Below are 25,483 nucleotides of genomic sequence, written 5' to 3' on the forward strand. Positions count from 1 at the left end.
GGATTCTTCCTCAGGACAAAAGTGAAGACTTGGGCCTGGGAAGGCAGGGAAGATGGCTACAGAGAGGCCTCCATGGGTGAGTGTGGCCAGGATCAGAAGGGAGACACGCAGAGGCCACCACAGGGGACTCCTGACCTATGTCCCCGCACTGATCCCTGCTTGTTGTCCCCACCCCTCACCTAAGTCCTCACAGGGCCTTCTCAGGAGGACAAGGGTCTAGCCAGAGAAAAGGATGAGGGGCCGGCTGAGCTAAGGAGGGGACAGCAGGGGAGAGGAGGCAGCGATCCAAGTTGTGAGAGCAAGAATCCGTGCTCATGGGGACAGGCGCTGTGCTCTATTCTAGAAGCACAGATGATCTCTGCCCTTCCCGGTGCCCTGATGAGGATGGTGGGTGAGGAGACAGGACAGTGGGGACCCGCTACTGTCAAGTTCATGAGCCACAGAGGCGGCACTGGGCCCCCAGGGGTCCCTCCCAGGCCCACAAGACCGGAGCAGTGCTGTGGGCTGCAAGGAGGGGCCGGCCGCCCAGCCAGCCTCGGTCCCTGACCTCCGTCACCCAAACGCCCCGTGCTGCTTTCATAACCAGAGCAGCGGGACGCATGCCCAGCTCCAGAAGCTTTCCTGCATCTCCCTACCCTCCCTCCCCCCAGTGGAGGGCATGAGCCCTTCCTTTCACCTTTACTTCAAGGATAGTCAGGCTCTCCTGGAATGTTCCGTGTGCACTGGGGGCCCAGGTCAAATGGAATCCTGTTAGACCTCAGGGCAAATTCCAGAAATGACTCCATTCCTCCTCTTCTCAAGGGGTGGTTGGGCAGAGCAGGCCTCAGTCTTTCTCTTATTGGTTGGGGCAGGGACATGAGATCATTAGTAGGGCACTATCTACCACGGCTGCATAGCATTGGGGCTCAGCTTTTATAACACAGTGTGCCAGCAGCATGGGTCCCTAGCACGTCCCAGATTCTGCACACCTGCCACCACTGCAGGTGAGGGACAATGGCAACAAAGTTGCTGAAGATGACCACAGGCTGCTGCAGAGATATTGGGTCCATTTATTATCATTTCATTCTTACACCCCTTTTTTAAAACAGGGTAGAAGGCTCAGAAAAGACAAGCAACGTGCCTAAGGTCACATAGCATGTTAAGCGGCAGAATCTTCCGACCCAGCTATCACTGGCTACCATCCAATGCGAAAGTCCTACCCTTGCTGCTGGGGCATAGCTGCTGGGATCCCCCAGGCTCAAGTCCGGCAATTCTTCTCAGGGAGAGCAGCCCAGAACCTTCTGCCATCTACACCGTGTTCTTTCCCTCACTGGGCTCATTAGCCTGCATCTGCTGACAGTTTCCTCTCTGGGGTCCATGTGGTCTCCTTGCTCACAGCTCTGTGCATGGAGCTGAGCAAGGGGCATGGCAAACGCTGAAGGAATCCCTCAGCAGACATCCCTACCGGGTCCTTGACCATTGCAGGGTCTCCTGCACCATGCATGTGTACCGGTTTGGCAAGGACCGCACCCCTTCTTTGTCTCCACCACAGCTCCTTGCAGGTAATAGGTGCGTCATCCCACTGAGTGAAGGAATCTAAAATGGAAGGCGTGGTAGGAAAGCCCTGCGTTCAAATCCCAGCTCTGGCACTAACTTGCCATCTGACTTGGATGGCTCAGTCTCTCTGAGTCTCAATATGCAGGGCAGGTGTGGGTGGCCCCGGGTTTGGGGGAGGCTCTCTCAGAGGCCAGGCACTTCACCAATTCCCAAGGAGCAGCCTAGCTGCCGCCCCACATGGCTGCTGGAAGAATGCCTGGTGGCGGATGTGGGTTATTCTTAACCAAATGTACTTCCTCCCGGTTTGTGAGGACAAGGGGAGGTGCAGGAGTTCCATCCTTACACCGACTTCCCTTTCTATGCTGCTCAAGTTCAATTCTGCTCAGCAGCCGCCTAAGGCAGGTGAGGGCAGTTAGCGGCCAGCTCCAGCCACCAAGCCCTCCACCCTCCTTGCTTGCCTGCTCCCTGTCGGTAGGTCACAGCTATGATTATGGACACACGGGACAATTGTTCCTCCAGTGAGTTGCCTGAGGTTGTGAGTAAAACCGAACTGGCTCTCCAAGACAACAAACCGCAAAACGGAATCTCCAGCTACATGAAATCCAGGAGGAACATTATTACCCTGCCGTCATCAAAACAGTGAGTTAAAAAACTTAAGGCCATGGAAAACACCTTCTATAAACCTTAATAAAGATTAATAAGCCCTTAATAAAAATATATTATCCAATTTAATGCCATGAAAAAGTCACAGACAAGATTTGATTTTTTTTAAAGGAAAAATGTATAGAGGAAGAAAAAAAGAATTGTTCATGGTAGTCACTTCTAGAGAGTGAAATTAGGTGTGGTTTCTATTTCCTTTTAAAGGGTATGTCTATTTCTTTAATTTTCTTCAATAAAGATTTAATTCTCTCATAATAAAAAAATTTTACATAAACTTTTGTTTTACATTTAAAAAACAAAACAGGAGAGGCATCTGGGTGGCTCAGTCAGTTCAGTGGCTGAGTTTGGCTTAGGTCATGATCTCGCAGTTTGTGTGTTCGAGCCCCGCATCAGGCTCTGTGCTGACAGTGCAGAGCCTGCTTCCGATTCTCTATTTCCCTCTCTCTCCACCCCTCTCTCACGTGTGCACAACTCTCTCTATAAAATCAATACACTTTTGACAAAATTTTTAAAACTTAAAAAATAAAAATAGAAAACAAAGCAGTTATGCTTATGTGAACCAAAGGGATGGTGAATGCATAAAAGTAATGGCCCATTCTTTGATTAATTACACCTGCTTTAAAGTAAGAATTGGAAGTAAAATGTAAAAAAAAAGTATAGTTCTTAAATATCTGTTGAATTTTTTAAAAAGCAGGATAGGGGTGCCTGGGTGGCTCAGTCGGTTAAGCATCTGACTTCAGCTGACTTCAGCTCAGGTCATGATCTCATGGTTCATGGGTTCAAGCCCTGCGTCAGGCTCAGTGCTGACAGCTAGCTCAGAGCCTACAGCCTGCTTCAGATTCTGTATCTCCCTCTCTCTCTCTGACCCTCCCCTGCTTGTGCTGTCTTTCTCTGTCTCTCAAAAATAAATTAAAAACATAAAAGAAATTTTAAAAAACAAAAAAGCAGGATATACACTCACAGTAGAAACACAAAATGCCATTGAACCTGGAAAGAAAAGGTGCGGAGTACACATGGGGGCAGAACCAGAATCCCAAGGCAGTGTGCTCCCAGGGGACCGCTGCTCCCAAAAGGCAGCAGCAGCCCTGGCACACGACCCCGAAGGAGACCCCACAGGGATCAGATCCCTGAACCAGGTCCCCCTACTTGTGTTTTGAGGCATATTTCACAGAAGTAACTGACATGACAAGAAGAATCATAATGGCGATGATGTGTGCAAGTCACAGGTCTGCTTCCTTCCCAAACCCGTGGACTCCAGGTCTAACACAATGGGGACAGTCTGTCCTGTGGAGCCTGTGCCCCTGGCACCCAACACAGAACCTGACAGCGACTATGGCTCCATAGTGAATAAAGGAACAAATCAATAAATATATGACCGATTAGGTGAATGAGCGAATGGATGAATGAACGGATGAGTAAGTGAATTCTGACCTAGAATAAAGGCAGAATTACCTGGCCAGACAGAGTCCCCTCTGCAGAGGTGCAGGAGTTGGCCCAGTGACCTTCGGCCTTACCATGAGCTCTACCCTCACAGGGCTAACAGGGATGACCACAGGCAGTACGTGCATGGGGCCAGGGGGTGAGGGTCATGGTATAAGGGGGCGAGAAAAGGTCCCTACCACCCAGGCTGTTGCTAGGAGAGATTAATCCAGGACAGAAAATATCCCCAAGCTGCCCACCTGGCCTTTTTTTAGAACACAAACCCCCCAGAGCACCAGGACTCCCTCCCAGAGCAGTGGTGTCCCTGGGAGTCCGGGGCCTCCGCGTGATTCCCTGTCACTTCAGCTCTGTGACCAGTGGCTCCAGCCCAGCCCCCGGAATAGCCTTGCTGGTCTCTCTGCATCGTGACCCTGCCCCGGGCCCAGATATTCCAATTCTGAGAACCTCCCTCTTACGAAGCAACCCAATTAGCTCCCTGACCTCAGCTCTCTGCAGCTCCCTGCGCAGCCGGGCGTTAAATCGCAGATCCAGGAGTGGAAATTGACTTTGCCGACGGTGGCTGCGGGCACTGACACCATGAGGTGGTGAGCAGGGGAGGGAGCCCTCCTCTGTTAGAGGTGGGGGCCAGAGCTGCTCTGAACCCAGGAATGCCTCCATCCTGCCACTTGCGAAGGCCTTGCAGACTCTCCTCACTCCAAACAAATGCTGAAGCTCCAGGGACAGCCTAAAATGCAATTACTCACTCCCCTCCCCGAGACGGAGTGATGCCCTCAGGCGGGCCTGATTTGATTTAAAATGAACTCATCGCCTGCTCGGAAAAGATGCTCACATTCGCCACATCTCTTGACACAGCCTCCCCACTTCCTTAGATCCCGTCCACATAGACAGAGGTGTGTTCTGTGAGCGACAAACCCTGCCACACAAGACCTTTGCCCTTGCTGTCCCTACTCCCTGGAACACCTTTGTTCCAGAAACCTGCTTTCCTTCTGATTTCTCTGTCATCCGGCAGGGGCTTCCAGACCACCCTTTCTCGGGGAACTCACAGGCCAGACCCTCCCCCCTCACACGTCCTTATCCTACGGATTCTCTTGGATTCTCTTCTCAGGGCTTATCCGTAAGCTGAAATCGCCTTGTTTTCTGCAGCCCTGTGCCAGCTCCCCAGGCAGGACTGGGCTCGTAGCTGTGTTCCCAGGCCCAAGCTGGGCAGTTGGGACACAAGAAATGAACTTCAACACAGGTTGGATGAGAGGGAGACATCCCATGGCCAAACAATGCATGAAGCAAAGAGACCCAGGCTGAGGGGTCAGGAAGCCAGGTCCAGTCTTGGTGGGACATCAAGCCACGAGACCACAAGGTCCTCCAGCCCTCGTTCGGGGGATGGGGGGGGGGGGCAGGCTGAGTCAAGTTCCCCGAGGTTATGGAAAAGGAGCATCTCACAGGAAGTAAGTCATGTGCAGAGTCTATAGGGGCAGGGAAAGCCCCAGGTCCCCTCAGAGTGTGTCTACTAGAGCTTCTAGACAGAGGCCAGGCAGAGTTCAGTGACAGTGACCAGACTGTGCGGCTATCATTAAGACCAAGAACAATTAGCATAAACAAGAATCTCGGACATAATCTCCCCCAGGCCAGGTATCCTGCTTCTTATCAGCTACACCCTCAACTCCTGGGCCAGTACTGGCACATACAGCCCTTGAGTTAAGTATTTTTTTCATAAGTTGTTTTTTATAAATGCCTCCTATGTGGTAAGTACTTTGTATTCAAAGTCCACTAAGTCTTCAAATCGCAGAGCTTTGTGGCTAGGACTCCCATGATTACCTCAGAGAGGTGAAGTAAGGTGCCCTACCAGCAAGGCAGGGCAGAACAAGGCCTTGACCCCAGGGTGTCAGGCGCCAGAGCCCGGCTCCCTGATTACCCGGCCGCCACGCCTCCTGCAAAACCAAACAACGATAATGACACCATTTACCAAGTCCCATCAGGTGCCAGACAGGCAGGGTGCTACTACTGCACCGCAGTAATCCCTTCTGGCAGCCCTCAGCCCTCCGCAGAGAAGGTAACTGGGCCCCAAAAGGGTAGAAATAACCCGGTACAGAGGCTGCACCTAACAGCTGGCAGAAGTGGGGTTCGATCTAGAGATTTTTCACTTCTGAAGTACAACCTCTTGGGGTTCAGCCACTGCATTCCCACGGAAGGGAGAGGCTGCCCTGGAAGTTGGGATATTCACTATAAAAATCAGAATGTTCTCTCCAAGAAACCACATGCTGCCTGTGGCTTCCTACTACAGTGAGATGCCTCAGGGCCCCACTTCCAGTCAGGGCCTCACTTTCCCCCTCTGTTTAACCAGATGACTTGCATCTGAAGCTCTAGGGATCCAAACTATCTCTCCCTTGAAACTAAGTAAATATTAATGCAGTATTATGTTTTTACAGCTTGCCACAGTTTATAAAACCCTTTTACATTGATTAATCCCAGTCATCCAATAACCATCCCATTGAACGAACATCCTTACTTACGGAATGGGAAATGGTGACTCAGAGAGTTTAGGTGACTCAGCCAAGGTCACACAGCGGAGAGGCCACAGGACCAGGATCTGGATCCCAGCCCTACCTAGTCCAGTGGGCTTTTGCCTCCAACCAGGTCACCAGAGGAAGGTTGGAGCCCAAGAGGACCCCAGGGTATTGGGAGGGAAAGTAAGGAAAAACATGCATACCCAGAAAGATCAGTAAGAAAAGAATTAACAACACAGTAGGCAGCTCTTTGGAGAGGAAACGCAAGTGACCCTTAACCAGGAGGGAGGGAAAGTCTACAAATTAAAATTCCAAAGAAACACCAGATTAAAAGAGATCAAAAAAATTTAATACCACACTGTGTTGGTGAAGGTGTGAAGAAACAAGCAGTTCTGACTCAGTTCTGTGGAAATGTAAAACTAATAAAATTTCATCAAAGGGAACGTGGCAGAAGCCATCAACATTGTAAGTGCACACACCCTTTCACTGAGCAACCGCCCCTGGGAGTTATTTTTGGTTTGTGAGTTCGAGCTGCATCGGGCTCTGTGCTGACAGCTGGGAGCCCGGACTCTTATTTCAGATTCTGTGTCTCCCTCTCTCTCTGCTCCTCCCCGGCTCACACTCTGTCTCTCTCACTCTCTCAAAAATAAATAAACATTTAAAAAAATGTTTTAGGGGCCCCTGGGTGGTTCAGTCAGTTAAGCATCTGATTTCGGCTCAGGTCGTGATCTCGCCATTCGTGGGTTCGAGCCCCATGTCGGGCTCTGTGCTGACAGCTCAGAGACTGGAGCCTGCTTCAGATTCTGTGTCTCCCTCCCTCTCTGCCCCTACCCCACTCACGCTCTGTTTATCTCTGTCTCAATAATAAACATAAAATTATTCTTTTTATTTTTAATAATAAAAAAATATATTAAAAAGAAATGTATATTAGATAGGTACATACACATTGTGTGGACTAAGAGCCAAACCTCAGGAGTAATCAAACCCTGAAGTACAATGGCCCACGGTCATGTGAAATACTCAGAGGTGATGTTGTCCAAACCTGATACCGCCTGAGCGAGAACGATGGCGGTCGCCGTGGTGGACTTATATCCGTTTCTGACCCTACAACTTGCAATTAGCTTTGAAATCCACGATACGTGCATTTTCACAGCAGAGTAGGGACTGTTCCCATTTACGAAAGGCTGAAAGAGGTCACGTGGTGGGTGACGGCTACACCAGGACTGGAGCTGAGGTTCTCTCCCTCTCAAGGTCACCGGCAGGAATCAGCTCACAAATGCAGGAAGGAGGCAGGGAAAATGTGCCCGAGCAGGGCAACTTTGAGCTGGAGGTAGAACCTACAATGTTACTTTAAAGAAAAAAAAAAAAAGCACTGCTTTTGACTGGCCATTTCTGGGTGCTGGATTCATTTTTGTTTTGTTTTGCCTACTTGTATTCTCTCAAATTTCAATAAATTTATACTTGCCACTTATTCATAACAAGAAAATATATCTATATAAAAATAAAGCAGATAATCTGCTATTCAGGTGAAAGGCATTTAAATATACCAAACTGTTGAAGAATGGTTGTTTCTTTTTTTTTTTTAATGTTTGTTTATTTTGAGAGGGAGTGAGAGCAAGGGAGGAGCAGAGAGAGGGAGAGAGATAATCCCAAGAAGGTTCTGCACTGTCAGCACATGGCCCCATGTGGAGCTTGAACCCAGGAACGGTGGATCGTGACCTGAGCTGAAATCAAAAGTCGAATGCTCAACCGACTAAGACACTCAGAGGCCCCAAGAATGGTTGGTTCTTAAGGATAAGAGATTATAGGATTGGGGGGAGGGGGGTGACCTCACTTTTTCTGATGAGTTAGTTCCAAACATTGGAAATTTTTACACTACTATCTAAAAACACTTTTTAGTAAAAAAAATTTTAATGTTCATTTTAAATACAAAAGTATATTGCATATGTTGAACCCACAACTAAAATCTAAAATGAAAAAAAGAATTTAAGGCCATACGTCATTTCTCAAAAACATTCTGGGGTGAATGGCAAATTCTGGAGCAATTAAACAAACGTCTGAGTTATAGTTGTGTAAAATTGTTGTTTTAAATCTCATCATTTTTAGCTTCTTCTATTACCCGAAAAAAACCTGCTTTGAAATGAACTCGCTCCGTGAGGCTCAGGACAGACTTTTCCTTGACGCAGGCAGATCCCATGTCCCAGGCCGCAGCAGGGCCAGGACGCCTGCACAGGCACCCACCGTGGGCACATGGGCCGGAGTCACCTAATCCATCGGCTGCAAAATCCAGCAGCTGGCGAGGGCCTGAGGGGGTTGGGTAGCTCTGGTGTTGAATTCCCTAGTGGCCACATGGTACGCTAAGTGTGGTCACTCTTTTTCCACTTGATGTGAGCTTTCCTTAAATAATTGCAAACCTCGTGGTCACAGCCAGCAGGAGCTCTGTGCGAAAGCCATCGGGGCCCGAGGCACCCACGGCCAAGTCCAAAGACTCCCACGGTATCTCAGAACTCGTTGACACCCTCCCCGACTGAAGTATTTCTTAACTGAAAGAGAGAGGGCTAAAAGAGAGTTTTAAAGATTACAACATGATCTGAGATGGATAAAACAGTACTGCAGGAAAAAAAGGAAGAATTCAATTTGAGATATAATCCATAGAGGATTCTGAATAATTTGCTCCTTTAAAAAAAAAAAAACCTGGCCCGAAGTTCCTAAATTGCGCCCAATCTTTCCACCCCCATAAGTGACTTATCCCAATGTTCCATGATTCACTGAGGAGGTTGGAATCGGGGATTCTCTTGCCTAGAGTTCCTCCTCTGCCTTTTCCTCCTTGCAAACCCACTCATTGAAGGCACATGATCTCATGACAAATTTCTCCCAACTCAGAGTTCACAGAGAAGTCAGCACCTGTCACCAGGAAAGGGGACACAACCTGGGAAGTTAAGAACCTGCAATAGGCTTTTTGCTCACTGGATGTAGGGAAGTGATGTTGCTTATCTTAGATGTGACCGTTGTCTGCTCCCTCTGGCTCCCATAAGTGACCTCCCTTTCTCTCCAGTACCTGGCGGTTCTGCCCCAAGCACACAGCCCGCACAGTAGAAAAATAATGAGTCACCACATGGCAGAGATGGGGAGAGCTGGGGAGACTCAGAGCCCAGAGAGAAGGCCAGACTTGTCCAAGGTCACACAGCAAAGAGGGACAGGCAGGCCTGGACCCCAGATCTTTCTCCCTGGCTCCCAAGTACAACGCTGTCACCATGGGACTTGACCCTCAGTGCAGCTACAAACTTTCTAAACAACTCTCTTCCCCACTCTTCTGGGGGAGTTGCAATGATTGCAAAATTACACAATGGAGGGATGTTGAAACCACCAGAAGACTGGGGATCACCGTTCCAAGGAGAATTCAAAATAATCCTGGGAACTCGGTATAAGACAAGACAGTGACGGGAAGGGCTGAGAGCCCCTTTCCAAGACCACCCCATCTTGCCCAAGTGAGTCTTGTGCCCCCTCTCCAAGTCCACCGTCCCCTTGAGAGGCCAGAATTCTCAGGTTCCTACTGAGTTCCCATAACAATGACCTTACTGGGCAAGACATTTCAACACCCCTGGCCTCAGGTGCTTCATCTGTAAAATGGAAAATGAAAAGCCTCCTGAGAATCTGGATTATGGATGTGAAGCACGCTGAGAATTTCACGATCATATGCTAAGAGGGATAACAGTAGTGGTAAGAGGAGTAACAATAGCCATACTAAGGTGATACCATCACTATCATCATTGAATGTATTCAAGGCTTACTCTGTAAGCTATCAACCTCCCCCCTGTCCGGCAAGGACCTGGATGGGGCCTGCTGCTTTATTGGGCGAAGCCTACAGTCTGGAATGCAGGGGAGAATCTGTGCCCCAGCCTTGTGCCTCCACTCCACGTCTAGGGCATGCAGGGACCACAGGGCGATAATACTCATCCACCCCACCTGTGAGTCCCAGGGAAAACCTAGTCCCCAAGACGTCCCCACTCCCCTTAGCAGCCTCCAGCTAGCTTCCCAGGCTGGAAATCTCAGTGCTCCTCCTCGCGTCTCTTCCAGATACTCAGATCATCCTACGTGTTCTCCACCCTCCAGGGAGTCCTGGGACCAGCCTAAGCCCTCTGCCCATGGGGAAGGAGCTCCTGTCTCCCGAGTTACTCAGGGCTCCTTCACCAGCCGCAGGACGGGCAGGGCCTTGTGACAGGCTGGTCTCTCCCTGCAAGGCCCTTCCCTGCTGTGTCAGCCAGCAACAACTCGCCCCTCCACACTCCGTCTGTTACACGGGCTGTCTGGACACTCCCTCTGCACTGGCCACTTTCCATGGCCATCTGCACATGGGTTCTTCCTCGGGCCAAGGAGCCGGGCTTGTGCAAATCTGCAATCCTAGCTTCCCACACCCAGCGAGCGATCGCTGCGTGGAAAGGGAAAGGAAGAGGCATCCAATGATAACTTGCAGTTTGTAATTCACGGGGTCTTCCAGCTTCCTCCACCAATCTGTCATCAAACCAGGCAGTCACCGATTGTCATCATTGCTAATAACAGCACCCAGGCACAGCACTCTCTTCAAAAGATACTATCTTCTCGTTTCAACCACCCACTGAGATACTGATTATTATCCCATTTCGGGTAGGGAAACTGAGACTCAGGCAGATTAAGAAACATGCTCTAAGTCACTCAGTGGAAAGATCCTGGACTCAGACTCCCGACCGACTAACCTCTATTCAAGCCTGCCTTGTGCTGGCCCTTGAAATCCAGACCCAAGGCTAAGTGCACCACGTGGAACCAGCTGAGAGCTCTCCTTCCCTCATTATCCCACAACCGGATCGCTAAAGATTTACTGTGAGGTCACCTGAGCCAAGGAGGACTTTCTCCTCATTCTGGGGTGGAACTTAAATCTCCCTCCTCCCTCTCATGCTTTTCCCCTCGTCCCTTGAGTCCATCCTGCTCCCCCCACGATGGAATCCACTAATCTGCGCCAACTATGGCTCGAGGGAGAGGAATCTTTGGCAAGACACCACCATTACCGTCTAGGCCCACCTGCCACAGAGTCCAGGGTCCAGACCACCCCATCACCACACCCAGAGGTGGGAGGCCCCCACATTCCTGCTGGTGGCTGGTCCGTGAAGTACAAACCAGCCGGCCACACCCTTGGCCGCAAGGACAAAGACCAAGTGCTGGAGAAGTTGAAGGCCCGGGCGCTATGGCTGTACCCACAAGACAAGAAAGGGCTGTTGCCCAACCTGGGGGAGAAAATGGCGTGAGGGCACCGGGACGCTGGGGTAGGACTCCTCGGGGATGGGGCCCTGGTCACACCTGTCTGCTGGGCCCCAGATGGGGGGCCTGGTCAGTAAAGAAGCTATATCCTCCAGGTCCACCACTCACCCTCTGAGCTTCAAGTCCTTCACCTGAAGAAGGGGGCTTTATCTCTGGGGGTTGTTGGGAGAATTAAGTGAGCTCATTGCAGTGGCCAGTGCGGATCAAGGGCTCAAAGCAAATTCATTCATTCATTCATTCAAGAAACATTCGGGGGCAACTGGATGCCTTACTGGGTTCAGCGTCTGACTTCAGCCCACGTCACGATCTCACAGTTGAGTTCGAGCCCCGCATCAGGCTCTGTGCTGACAGCTCAGAGCCTGGAGCCTGCTTCAGATTCTGTGTCTCCCTCACTCTCTGCTCCTTCCCTGCTCATGCTCTGTCTCTCTCTGTCTCTCAAAACTGAATAAATGTTACCAAAAAAAAAAAAAAAAAAAAAGGAAGGAAGGGAAGTAAGGAAGGGAGGAAAGAAGGGAGGGAGGGAGGAAGGAAGGAAGGTAGTTCAGTGAAGGCCACTCACGTGCTGGGCTCTGGGCTAGAAGCAGGAGGACACAGTAAGAAACCAGACAGGCAGCGTACAGGCCTCGTGGAGCCTTTCACTCCCACAGGGGCAACAGGCAACCAACAAGGTACAAATTCATAAACGTATCTGGGAGTGGTGTGAGCCTTAAAGAAAAGAGAATATGGTGCTGGGATAGAAAAGGAACAGGGCAGGAAGGTCAGGGAGGGCCTTCCAGAGGACGTGATGTCTCAGCAGATCTGGAGGAGGAAAGGGAGCAGCAAGCCATGATGCCTGAGAAGAGCATTCCTGACAGAGGGAACAGCGCATGCAAAGGCCTCACCACACGAACTTGAAGACTATTTTCATTATCACTTGAGCCACACCCTATTCACTCTACAGAAGCTGGAAGGACAGTGAGACATCAGGAGAGGTGGGTTCTAATCCCAGTGCTTCCCCTAAACCAACATATGGCCTGGGACCATGACCAACACCCTTTGATCTTTAAGGGCTCTGATAAATCAAATGATCTCTGATCTGAGGATCTGTAAACGGCTTGCATCCCCTCAAGTTCCTTCCTTCCCTCCTCTTCCAACCCACCCACCTCTTGAAGTAATCATTTCTCCCAGCCCCCTACCCCCTCAGTGGCCCCAGAAGTGAATAGGTGTCTGAGGATCAAGGAAGACAAAGAGACGAAGGCAATATTTGAAAACTGATTTGCTACACTCTCTGGGTTCCATTTTCCCATCTGTAAAATGGTAATAGTCCCCCCCACCGCTACAACACAGAATTGATGTGAAGATCAAGTGGAAACGCCAGATCAGGAAGCCACCCTGCTTTATACAGGCATTAGAAAGGGGCTTCTATCTGCTTCTGGGTCTTTTGTATCCTAAGTGTTACTCTGTGCTCTGGACTAAGGCAGAAAGGACACAAAGGGGAGGGAATGAAAGAGTTCATGCCAGACACTCATGAACAGTATTGGATTGTTAAGGACCAAAGCAGGGTCCATGAGAGGGAGCCTTCTAAAAACAGAAGCTTAAGGGCCTGCTCTCAAAGATCCTCATTCACTGAGTCTGGGACAGCCCCAGACGTGTAATTATTATTGTTTTAATTACACAGTTGATTCTGCTATGCACTCATGGTTGAGAACCACTGATTAGTTCTACCAACCCTGGAAGATAGGACATATTAGTATTCCCATCTGGGAGCTGGCTAACTAGAACACAGAGTGGCTGTCTAACTCCTTGGACCACACAGCTAAGATCTGAACCAGACTGTTTGCGCTCAGTAATCACGAGACTACACATTTTTTTCAAGATTTTATTTTGAAGGAAGCTATACCCAACGTAGGGCTCGAACTTACAACTCTGAGATCAAGAGTCGCATGCTCTAGCAACAGAGCCACCCAGGAGCCCCAAGGCTACCCAATTTCTTGAGGCCAGTCATATATACTCCTACTACCTTGTACAGCCCTGATGCCAAACTGCATTTCACTCTTCTTTGCCTCCTCGAACAAAGAACCGTGAACGTACTATACCTTTCCTTGGAAAAAGCTCTGTCTCGATGGCCCACTAGCTTTATAACTTTCTGGAACAAGAGGCTTCCTCGCCCCCTTACCAAAAGGCTCCCGGTGGCCTGCAATGCCGCAGCCCACCTGTTTCTGCCTCTGGGAGAACTGCGTCCCCGCCCCCACCCCGTCCCATGCCTGTAGGACACACACTAACTGAACTGGCTCACTGCTAGGGAAGTCATGAGGTGTGGACAGGACTGCCAGGCTTGTAAGAACTGTGTGTAAAGTAAGAGTGAGTTGGCCCTGAGCAGGACAGGGGAAGGGTGATACTACATGGAGTTAGACATAGGGTTAATCGTCTCAGGCGACAGAGTGTGGTCACTGGACCCTGAGTGCTCCTTCTCTTCACCTCCCTGAATTTCCTCCTTTCTTCCTCCAGAGTGGAGGCCAGCCTGCCCAGCCCCCCTGGAGTAAGCAGGTGGGCAATGGACAGAAGGCCCCAAAGTAAGGTGCTGGTTTTGATCTCTTTGGAAGGCGTGGAAATATTTGACTGGACACCTCCCTGCAGACGCAGAGACTCCGAAAGCCCTGAGTCCCTCCCCAGTGGGGTCAGAGCAACGGCCTGTAACTGACTGGATTCCAGCAGTGTTTAACGTTCTACAAAGTCCTGTCCACTTAAGATGCGTTCTGAGAGGGTCTCTGGAGGCTCCAAAAAATGTTTGTCTTTGATTCCTTTGTGTGCAAGTCTGGGAGACAAGGGAAGCAGGCCCTTTGTGAGGACCAGTACCACCTCCCCATGCCCCTCGCCCACACACCCCAACAGAGTTCCAAGCAGAGAAAAGGTCAGGGCCAGCAAATGGTTGGTGAATTTCCTGAAAGCTCAAACAGCATTTGTTCAGTCAACAAATGTCTATTGAGGGCCTATGGTGAATCTGCATCTGGCAAAGCAGTGAGGGATCTGATGCGGAACCAGCCTGCTGAGGCCCCTTTCCTTAGGGAGCTCCAGTCCTGAGTGGGTAGAGGAGAGAGCAGTAAAGAATAAATGCATAGGGGCACCTGGGTGGCTCAGTTGGTTGAACATCTGACTTCAGCTCAGGTCTTGATCTCACAGTTCGTGGGTTCGAGCCCCACATGGGGCTCTGTGCTGACAGCTCAGAACCTTGAGCCTGCTTCAGAATCTGTGTCTCTCTCTCTCTCTCACTGCCCCTCCCCCATTCATGCTCTGTCTCTCTCTGTCTCAAAAATAAATAAACATTAAAAAAAAAGAATAAACGCATAAACAAAGGTTATCACAAGCTGAACCCCGAGGTGTGCATTTAACAAGGCTCTGGGAAAGGCCGGGGTGGGGACAAACCTTGAGCACAGTGGTCCCGGAATAAATGGAGGTCTACTCCTCATATAAATCTTCCCCCAAAGCAACTCCTCTTCCGCACCCCTACTGAGCTATAGGGATGCCACGGAGCCCCCTAAACTCCGGGCCTTCTCTCCTACATTCCACTCACTTCCACTTCGCCTACCAGCTGAGGCCAAGTGCAGGTCCCTCCTTCCTGTAGCCCATCACACACATCCGAGTCCTTTCTCTGTGCTCAGCCAGATTACCCACACTGCAGTGGTTAAGACTACGTGCTCCGAAGCCAGGCAGATCCAGGTTCAAGTCCCAGACTCGCCACTATTTACTGGAAGGATGGGAGCCAAACCGCTGAACTTGCAGCTTCTGTTTTCTGGTTTGTCCTAGCCCCAGACTTACCAGATGGCTGAGGATGAAACAAGATAATGCACCCGAGAGTCCCAGCCTAGTGGCTCGCATGTACCAAGTGGTCATTAAGGTTAGCTGTTTCGATGATGACTGTTATGAATAACAAAATTAATGAAAACCTTTGCCGGGGCGCCTGGCTGGCTCAGTCAGTAGAGCACGCGACTCCTGATCATGTGTTCAAGCCCCATGTCAGGCACGGAGCCTACTGAAAAGAAAAACAACAACAACAAAAAACCTTTGCTGACCCCTACCTGCATGCCAAGTGCAAAGTCCTGGATGGCCAAAGCTCTCCCCTTTGGACAGTTTTTATGTTTTGTTTTGGGGTGACTGGAAGGCAGGGTGACAGAGTCCACAGTGAGGCAGGGTGCACAAAAGGTCTGTGACAGATGGGGGGATCACAGAGTGGGAAGGGCCCACTTGCAAGAGGGAGCATTAGAAGTGGTGAAAGGGCCTTGAAGGATGCAGCCAGAGGTGGGGACAGAGACAGAGGTCTCATGCTACCTGGTACAGGGAAGGAACTGCAGAGCAGCACCAGCACCACAAACTCTGCAGTCAGCCTCAGCCTACTCAGCTGTAAAATGGGGAGGTCAGTGGGGACTCCTTCATGGGGCTTCCTCAGAGACAAATGTGACTGGGAATAATTTGTGTGAATAACTTAGCCCAGGACCTGACCGAGTGACCTGAGGTCAGACTGGGAACCCCTGCTGTCAAGATTATTACATTGTTCTGTTCCTGAAGCACTGGACCCAGGGTGGCACGGTCTCACACTAGTTGAGGGATAAATCGAAAGAGGGATAGATGGGCAGTTGAGGCCTTGAATGCCATCACCAGGAGCCAGCCTCTGCAGGTCCTGCAGGGCAGGCCCGCAGATGTTTTCAACAGCGGCTGTGTAGCCTGGGATCACGAGCATCGTGGAGGCCAGGTCACCCAGGGGGTCAAGGAGCCACGACACGGCCCCCCTCCCCAGAGTCCTGGGCACCACACTTCCCGAGAGGAGCCTGGGACCAGAAATAAAGGCTCCAGCAGCCACGTTGCCAAGGCTGTTTGCCATGGCAACCTCAGGGAGCCACTCGTGGGCCGGCTGCCGCACTGCTCAGGGCTTGGTTTCTGTCTCCTCGCTCTCCCTCTGCTAAATGGCTGTGTTCTGCCAGGCAAGAGAGGGAAAAACCATGGCTGCAGGGCTGCGGGGAGAATCTATCTCAGCCAACCAGGGCTCGCCCGGCTGAGCTCCCAGACAGCGGGTCCCAGACAGCCGAGCGTCTGCTCTCCAGAGCCAGGCCTGCTCACGTGGACAGGAGCTAGGGGGTCCCGTCCTGCCTCTGCTAGGTGACCTGAAGCCAATCCCTGGCTAGCTCCCCGTCTATTTCCTCCCTTCGAGGTAAGGCCACTGACCGAGATGGTCTGTAAGGCTCTCCGGCTCCCTGAAAGCTCTTTTCCGCTGCTGTGTTGACATCCTCGCCCCTGTTGTCATCCTAGTGGCCACGATTTGCTGAGTGCTTACTCTCTGTCAGGCGAGGCTGCAAGCATTATTCATCCTGTTGTAGCTATCCAAAGCCCACACCATTATTATCTCCAATACTGTGTGTGAGGCCTTGAATGCAATACCCAGGAGCTTGCTTCTACAACTGGGGTCGGAAAGGTTAAGACACTTGCTGAAGGTCACACAGCTAGGAAGCAGTAGGCCCCTGATCTTAAGCCCTTGACAGCAGTTAAAACTCCAAAGCCGAGAACTCTTAACCACTGCCTGACTGTTTCTTCTCTCTTCAAGTAGCGTCTAACTAGATTGGGTTTTCTAAAAGTCAAAATTGCAGTCCTTGCTAAGGCTGGGTGGGATTCCCTTCAGCTCCCTCAGAAGTATAGGGGGAAGGAAAACAACACTCTGGAAGAGAAACGTCAGGGCCTCAACAGGATCCAGGACCAGAGCTCAGTGGGAAGGTTAAGGGCAGGGTCTACATTGTATAGGTCTGTTTTATTACTAACAATGGCGCCTCCCCACTGAACATTCCAAAGCATTTTACAGGCATCAGCTCAACTAGTCCTAAAATCCTCCCAACTATGTGCTCCTATCAAGCCCACTTCCGAAGTGGAACACCTGAGGCACAAAGAAACCTGAGCCAAGGTCGCAGGTCACAGGGCGAACCGGAGGCAGAGCCCAACCCTAGGGGTCAAGGTCTCTCAGCCACTTAAACAATCAGGGCAAATGTTTGTTTTCTTACCTAAGGCTGAGTACTAATTACAGGCCTTTAGGGATAATTAATCAATGACTTTACCCTCCCATTTTTAAAAGTCTGTCTGGTCTCCTACCCTACCCCTGGCAGCAAATCTGTCTCTGCCCTAAAGAACAGTCAGGGTGGGGAAAAATTTTAAATAGAAAGCAAGGGCAGGGTGGGGGGCCCAGGGGCCTAGCTGCCATTACGGCCTACAGACCTGTGCCAGTCCAGCTGTGTGCTTCAGATCAGACAACTCCTCTCAGCCCAGCGAACCCAGGCTTCTGACCACCCCGCCTTCTGACTCACTCACTGGGTAATCGAAACAAAAGCACCTAACGAAGGAACCTAGGGTTAACTGCTAGGGGGGTGGGGGCCTTTGGGGGTTAGGAGCTGTGAGAGTAGGAAACAAATGCAGCCTGTCCAGGGGTGGTGGCGGAATGCACCCCATGACCCCACGGTTGCCACAAAGCCCCGCCACGTGGGCAATCGTCTCCACCTGTCTGTCCCCCAGAGCTGAGACACCCCTGCCCCAAGTCCTGATAGTGGAAAAGAATAGGTCTGACAGTCAGGGACTTCTGACAGTCATGGCTTCTGTGCCTCGCTCGGTATTCACCTTCTGGAAAAGGCAGGGGAAGAGTGGATGCTCTCCAGTGACCCTCCGAAGCATGACAGGAGAGGAAGGGGCCCAGGGCTCAACATTCAAATCCCAGGCTAGACCCTCGCGAGTTACAAGACCCTAAGTGACTAACCCAATCCCTGTGCCCTTACAAAATGGGGACGGCAGAACCCACCTCACGGTTGCTGGGAGAAACCACAGGATAGTACTCCAAAGTCTCTTCGCAAATACACACCGGAACAGTCACAGATGACAGGATGTGGCATCTGCGTGGACGAACAGAGTGGCCACGGGTCCAAAATGGCAGAAGCCGGCTGATGGGAAAACAGGGCTTCGCTATGCCATTCTGCCGCTGGTCCCTTCTGTACGTGCTGGACATTTTCCATCGCAAAATGTTTCAAATACAAACTTTAGAGAACCTGACACCTAATCCTATAAAACATTCTGCTGCTCAAAAAATCATCTACTTAATGGGTAAACTGCAAAGACAGTTCAGGATAAAAATACGACTTCTTATCCTCCCAGAGTTGTCCCCCTAGGGGTAGGGACAAGAACATGCAAGACGCCAGAGGGAGAGTGAGTGGCACTGTCCACGTGAGAGGCTTTCCCTGGAAGATGGGGGTGGGGGTGGGGGAGGCCTGAAGCACAGGTGGGCTAGGACTACATTAAATGGCGGGGTGGAGGCGCGGGGACATATTCCAGTTCGTTCCACAAACATTTATGGGTCTGTCCCTTCTCAGGAAGGCAGGGAGCACAGATAACAGAAGCGTGGGCCCTGAAGAGGCTCTATTTGAGCATATTCTTCACTCGGCGTGGATTTAGAAGGGCTACCGTGTTCACTGTGGAGGAAAACGGAGAACAAAAGAAACAAAAATCCTTGCCTTCATGGAGCTTAACAATCCGGAGTGATTTTCCTCAATGAGTAAACTTAATGTGACCTACTTTGGAAAAAATATACCCATTATTTCATGCTTATTATATGGTACGCATCGTGTTAGGCACTTTCAATCCATTTGCCATTTGATTTTCATGTACTTCTTGCCACGTTAGAAGGAAAGCACTACTGATTGTTATCGTTATACAGGAGGAAGCAGGAATGTGGAGAGGTTATGGGACCTACCAAAGGTCTCACAGCCAGCAACCGGCCAACCCAGATGAGATGAGTGAGTGCAGTGGCCACGCCAGGGATGACCAGCTGTGCCTGGAGGGCAGGGAGAAGGCATTGGAGCTAAATCTGGAAGGATGAGCAATGGAAATGGGAGAAATAGTGGCGGAGGAGACAGACTACACCTCCAGAAAGAAAATTCATGACTTACACTGGGGTGGACACATCCAGAAGGGAAAGCAGACAAATCGGGATAAAGTCATGGGGCTCACTCTCCAAGTTCAAGTGCTTGGAGGCCCTTGACCCTCAGGTTAAATTTTAGGCTTTAATATAAAAGCACTGGGACACCATGGGTGACGTGCGAGCGAGGGAATGGCATCGGGTCATGCATTCTAGTAACTGCAGGAATCCCATAGTCGTGACAGGACAAGACCTAGACCAGAAGTGGGGGAGAGGAACCCAGAGGGAAATCCAATCTAACTGATTCTGCATCAACCCAGAGTCCACAGGTTGGATATGGGGCACTTGAGTACCTTGGAGGAGAAATAGGAAATGGCCCTGCTCATTCTCTTCCAAATGACTTTATCTGGGTTTCCTTCGCCCTCACATAATAAGAATTATGCTTCCCTTTTTTACATAAAAAAAATTGCATGGAATTATGCTTCCCTTTTTTGCATAAAAAAGACTGCATGAAGGGGAGCTGGCATTATACTTAATCCTGCCCTTCTAAAGTGCATCGGAAGGAGAATTCCAAGTTTTCTAAGCACCAGGCTGCTACCCATTTTATTTGCATTATATTATTTAACTCAATCCTGGGAGTTAGGGACTGTAATCCCCACTTCAGAAATTGAGAAACTGAGGCCTAGAGAGGAGAGGGCCTTACGAGTTGTCTTCTCTCTCTCTGCGATGTGTCTTCATTTTCTCGAGGTGCTAGAAACACACTGAACGGAAATAGAGAGTCGTCCCTGCCTACTAGGAGTCGGGTGGTCTAGGAACCTCGCCTCTGATCCTCCCTCCCTCACCTCCCCTACTCCCTCCAAGGCAGCATAGGTAGATTATCTTCAACAAGCCAGCAAGTTCTCTGAAACTGTAAAATCCTCATCTGTAAAATGGTAACATAGTGAATGGCACCTACCCTTTGTAGAATCTCTAGGAAGATAAAATGCAACAATGCAAAAACAATGCGTGGCAGAGTGCACGGCATCTGAAGGATGCTCCGATAAATGCCGCTGAGGATGGTGAAGGGGCAGTTAGCTGTTAGCACTGCAATGCTCATGTTATGACCTCACTTCTAAGCCCAAGCCGCCAGTTGCAAGGCTGCTTCTGAGTCAAACCAGTATTCCTTCTATTATTCCAGAGAGAGAGAGGGAAAAGGGTGACTCATACCCTGGCAGTGGTGAAGCTTCTGGCTGGCCTGCACCAGCTGGGGAGAGAGCCCCAAGGTGAAGGGGAAATATGAGCCCCCAGGGCCCAGTTGCTGGGCCACTGCCTTTCCTGGCTTTCTCAGGCATCCTGAGCATTGGGACCAGCCAGGGGGCCCCAGTGAAAGCGGAGCCCTGCGCTCAGGTCAACAGAGCCAGCAGACATGTCCCCTTCTGGGCTCAGGTGTTCTCACACAGGTGAAGGGTGGGCAAAGGCACCCAGCCAAGGCTGCACTCCAACCTGCCCCTCTAGATGCCTGGAATGTTGACTTGGGAAAGAAGCTAGCCCTGGCATGGGGGGCTATGGAAGTGCAACACCGCATACCCAACTAGTGAACACAAGGAGTTCAAGCCATGTCCCCAAATCTCCATGTGACGGGGCCCCTTCTGAGGACTCAGGTCCAATTTTAGAACAATGAGGGGATAGGATACCAATTGAGAAGTGGGCCAAGTTCACGAACGTGACATTTCACTAAAAAGAACCAAAAATGGCCCATCATCCTATGGGGGAGGGGGGGGGCGCATTACAAGTGATCAAAGAAATGCACATTAAAACAAAAGGGTAAAAGAATTTATTGATGAACAGACTGGTAAAAATGAAAAACAATTAAAATACCAAGAGTTATCTGGCTACGGGAGACCAGGCATTTCTACCCAACGCTGGTAAGTGTGCAAATTAGCACAATCCTTCTAGAAGGCAATCCAGAAATGTGTTTCCCAAACGCCTGCATAGTTCCTTTGACAGAGTAATTTCACTTCGAGGAATTTAAATGAAGGAAAGAAGACATATGCAAAGATATTCATTTCAGCATGGCTTACAAGAACAACAAAAAATATAAACAACTTAAATGACTAACAATAAAGGGCTCATTAAATACATTTTGGTACAACCCTGAACGAAATACTATATAACCATTCAGATAGAGGATATTAAGTAGAATATTTATTGATGTGGAAAGACAATCACAGCATATTGTTTGGAGGAGAAAAAAAGGCATATTACAACAGCATGATTCCAATTTACAATTAATATATAATGAGTGACTCCATTTTTGTGCAAAAGATCTTATCGATAGGAATCAATAGGAAAGAAAGGTCTGGAAATATATATAAAAATTAATAGTGGTTACCTTTGGGTAAGAGTACATGTTTTCAATTTCTTCCTTAGGCTTGCCAGTATTTTCTAACAATTCTACAATTAAATATTTGTAAATGGTAAGAGATTAGACCACATGATTTATAAAGCTCTGACATTCAGGGCATCTGTGATTCATGTCCCAAGTGACTTCACACAACCCATATTTAGTGTGGGCTTACTGTGTGGCCTTTAGAGCCGAAGTCATGGCCTCTAGCTGTTATCTGCATTCCTTTCTACCCAAACTCACTGCCCAGCTGTCTCAGGGGCTGGGCTCGGAGCTGCCCCTGTAATTCACGTGTGGAGAGCCAACAGCTGAGCAAAGGAATTCAGCACTGTGGCAAGTGCCACAGGGTCACAAAGAGATGAAAGGCACAACTCTAGTTCCAGAATCTTACTGGGCCACAGGACTCACACACCAAGGGCCTGGTTGTACTACACAGACTAAGCAAACCAGAAGACCAGAGCAAGTCAGGAAAGGAAGGTCTGCTCACGAGGGCCATGCAGGAACGGTGGGGTGAGGGCACTAGAGGCAAGGGGCACAGGCTGGGCAAAGGTGAAGCCAACCCAAAGTCCTCTGGGATACATGTCCCAAACCTTTCCAAGAAACTTTCACAATCCTTGGTCTGCAGAATTTCTGAACTTTGGCCCGAATGGGTAAAAGTTAAGTCTCCGGAACAGAAGTCCTCCCTCTCTCTACCTCTGGATTAGCCACCAAAGACAAGTCTTGTGGATAAAGACAATCAAGTACCTTTTTATTCACTTTCCCCACCCCTTCCAAGGGCAGAGATAGAGGGGAGGGGAGGCGAGGGGAGGGGAGGGTCTGAAGGAGGGGAGGGCGTGGCAGGAACAACCAGACATCTCACATGCAAGCAGTGCTCACCCCTACCACCTCGACCTCATCTTCTCCTGCCGGCAACACCAGCCCCATTTGACAGATGGAGGAAAGGAGGCTCTGAGAGTCCAAATGGCTCTGGGGTCACCCAGCCAGAGAGTGGGGAAGGCGACTCCACTCAGGCCTTCTGACTCCAAGTCCAGTGCTATTTCGAGGTAACACACAGGACCTGGAGTCAGGAGCCCTGGGTGGCTCTGTCACCCGCTGGCTGCGTGGTCCTGTAGGAGCCGCTCACCCCTCGCAGCCTCTCTCCCCAACTGTAAAATGAGGAGGCACGCGATGGCCCGCCCAGGTCCTCTTCCGGCTGGGCTCTATGCACCTTCTAGGGGTGGCTGCAAAGCTCCCCTATCAGTTACATTTCCCAAGTTGGGCCGGCAATGATCACCAGAGGAGCCTCGGCCTGTCACGTGGTCATATAAAAAAAGCAAACGTCCCAGATTAACTTTCACTGCTCTGCTTCTGCTGACACCTGATTACCCAATTTTCTAGTTGCCTTGGGTGAAATATCCCTGCAGAGGAGGCCCACTGGGCGGCTAAAAGGGCAAATAATGACTTACTGGTGAGCCAAAGAACACTAAAGATGGAAGTTAAAAACCAGGGTCCAGAAAGGCCAGTTTTTGCTCTGGGTCCCCAAATGAGTCTCCTGCTATTTCAGCCCTCCACCCGAGTCTTGGTGGAGAGGTTGGAGGCACCCCCAGACAAGTGCAAAGGCTGACGACAGAAGTTTCCTGGGGGCAGATCTGTCCCGCCCGCACCCAGACCTCCCAGGCCCAGGCTGTCGGCGGGGGCTGGAGCGAGGGCGGAGCGGGGTGGGGGGTAAAGGAGCGGCGGTGGTGCTGGGATCTGCGTTCCGAGTAGACGTGGGCGCGGGGCGGGCGACGACGCCCGGTGACCGCCGCGGGAGCTCGACTGCAGTTTCGTCAGAGGTAAAGGTACGCGCCCGGCGCGCGCGGCGTGTGCACACAAATACACACACCGGCGCGCGCAAACCGCTCATCACACATACCCACCGCTCCCCCGCGCCAGGCCCTAGGAATGCACGATCACTCGCCACCACCCCTTCGGCCCCCGCCCCGATGCCACCCCAGCACGCCCGCCACCGACCACGAGGCCCCGCGGCTCCCTGACGCATGGATGGCTGCAGCGGGCGAGGGCCGGCCTTCTCCGGCGCGCGGCGGGCTTCCTGTCCGCCACATCCCGCCACGCCGCGCTGTCCCAGTCACCAGCCGGGAGTCTCCGCCCGGAGCTGAACGTCTCGGCTGCAGCGCGTCCCCTCCAAGTCGAGTCTCACGGCTGGGAGTCAGCTTGCAAGCCTCTCCCCGCCCACCCGGTCCCATGACAGCTGCTGCCGCCCAAAGACAGGCAGATTATAACAAGAAGCAAAGTTTCCCTCTCTCCTCCCACCGCCCGCCCCCCCTTTCCCCCTCCCTCCCAGTGTTATGCAAAAGGAGCCGGCACCGGCGCTCCGACTCCAGGTACCAAACCAGCCCTCGCGAGCCGCGCCCGGTTCCGCCCGGCGGCCCCCTATCTGCGCCGAGCCGTGCGCCCGCATCCGGGGTCTCATTCTCGCCTCCGCCGCATCCCCAGTCTACCCGCTACCCGCAGCCGGGCGCCGGGAGAAAAAGCCATAACTACGGGGCCAAACTTTATGGTTGCAACAGGCACGGGGTGGGGAAAACCAGGGAAAGGGTGGGGGGCGCGTACGCCTAGTGCAGGCATTTTCGGTGGCGGCTGGTTCCAGCAGCGCCCCCCCTTCTCCCCGTCTCCAAGTCACCAGCTCTCGCCTCCCCCCGCCCCGGCACACCAGAGCACCCTCTCCTGTCACGCGCGTGTCGCCGGTGGGGCTCCCAGGCGCAGCCAGAGCCCGGGACGCCGCCTCGCCTTCCCTTCCCCCAGCATAGCTGAGCGCGCACCGGGGCCGCGCGCCGCAGGGGGACCCAGGCGCCCCCAGACAGCCTTTCTACCCCCATCCTGCCGTGCTTTGCCCCCGGGGGGATCGGCCGGTAGCGAAACCAGGAAGGTGCTATCTCCGGCCGCATGTCCACGTGCCCCGCAGACCCCTAAGCCCTTAGCGGGCAACCGGCAGGAAACTCCGCGCTGCAGGCGCCTATGGGGAGCTGCTGGGGGTCAGCAGCAGCACTCTGGGCGCCCGAGACCGGAGGACCGAGGCACTCCGGGGACCCGGGCAGGCGCCTGAGCCGGGGCCACAAGTCCACGTGAAAGTACGGCAGCAAGTGCCGGCAGTCTGAGGCGCGCCTCCAGCATCCAGGGCCAGCCTGAGTGTCCCCCACACCTTGGCGCGGCTCCACCTCCCCAAGGAAACGCGGTAACCCCCACTTCTGCTGGCGGCGGGGGGGGTGCAGACTCCAAGCACCCGAGCCTAGACCCTCCCCAGCGGCCGTAGCGCCCCACACGCTCCAGCTTGCGCGGGGGGAGCCTCCAGCTCCCTACCTCCGTAACAGAGCGCCTCGCACGGTGCATGGAAGGGGGGCTCTGCAACCAGGAACCCCCGATCCCCCCAATGCGCCCACCGTTGCCTCCCGGCCTCCGCGGCTGCGGCGGCCGTCCCCGCAGCTCAGCACCCCTGGCCCCCGGCTCGCGGCCCCTGCTGGCCGTACCTGCGTGTCGGCGAGATAGTTGAGGAAGAAGGAGGAGAGCTCTTCGTCCAGCAGCGCGCCGCAGTCGTTCCCCGCCATCTTCCACCCGCGGCTGCAGCGTGCGGCGGAGTCAGCGCCGAGCCGGCCGGGGGGAGGGAACGAGCGAGCAAGAGAGGGAGGCGGGAGGAGGGAGCGAGGCCGGCGGGAGGCGGAGGGCGGAGCTCAGGGCCCGGCTGCCGCAGGGCCGCTGGCTGCGGGGGCGGGGCCGCGC

The 25,483-nt window shown here is 51.9% G+C and overlaps 1 protein-coding gene and 1 long non-coding RNA gene across 4 annotated transcripts in view; both read right to left on the reverse strand.

The window, feature by feature from the left end:
- The window catches only part of PPARGC1B (PPARG coactivator 1 beta), a 102,359-nt gene extending 77,024 nt beyond the window's left edge, over positions 1-25,335 (reverse strand). For all 3 annotated transcript variants that reach the window (XR_003910243.1, XM_029943073.1, XM_029943071.1), the window contains exon 1: positions 25,234-25,335. Coding sequence is in view for 2 of the 3 variants with exons in the window: in XM_029943073.1 (XP_029798933.1) it covers positions 25,234-25,311 (78 nt within the window). In the remaining variant the exon portion in view is untranslated. The remainder of the gene's footprint in view (positions 1-25,233) is intronic.
- LOC115294975 lies at positions 21,141-23,861 on the reverse strand. Its single transcript, XR_003910244.1, has 2 exons — positions 23,720-23,861; positions 21,141-21,777 (listed from the first exon to the last, which is right to left on the reverse strand). It is a non-coding gene; the product is annotated as an uncharacterized LOC115294975 (long non-coding RNA).
- Positions 25,336-25,483: the final 148 nt, after the last annotated feature.

Source organism: Suricata suricatta, chromosome 6 (assembly GCF_006229205.1).
Source record: "Suricata suricatta isolate VVHF042 chromosome 6, meerkat_22Aug2017_6uvM2_HiC, whole genome shotgun sequence".
Taxonomy (NCBI): domain Eukaryota; kingdom Metazoa; phylum Chordata; class Mammalia; order Carnivora; family Herpestidae; genus Suricata; species Suricata suricatta.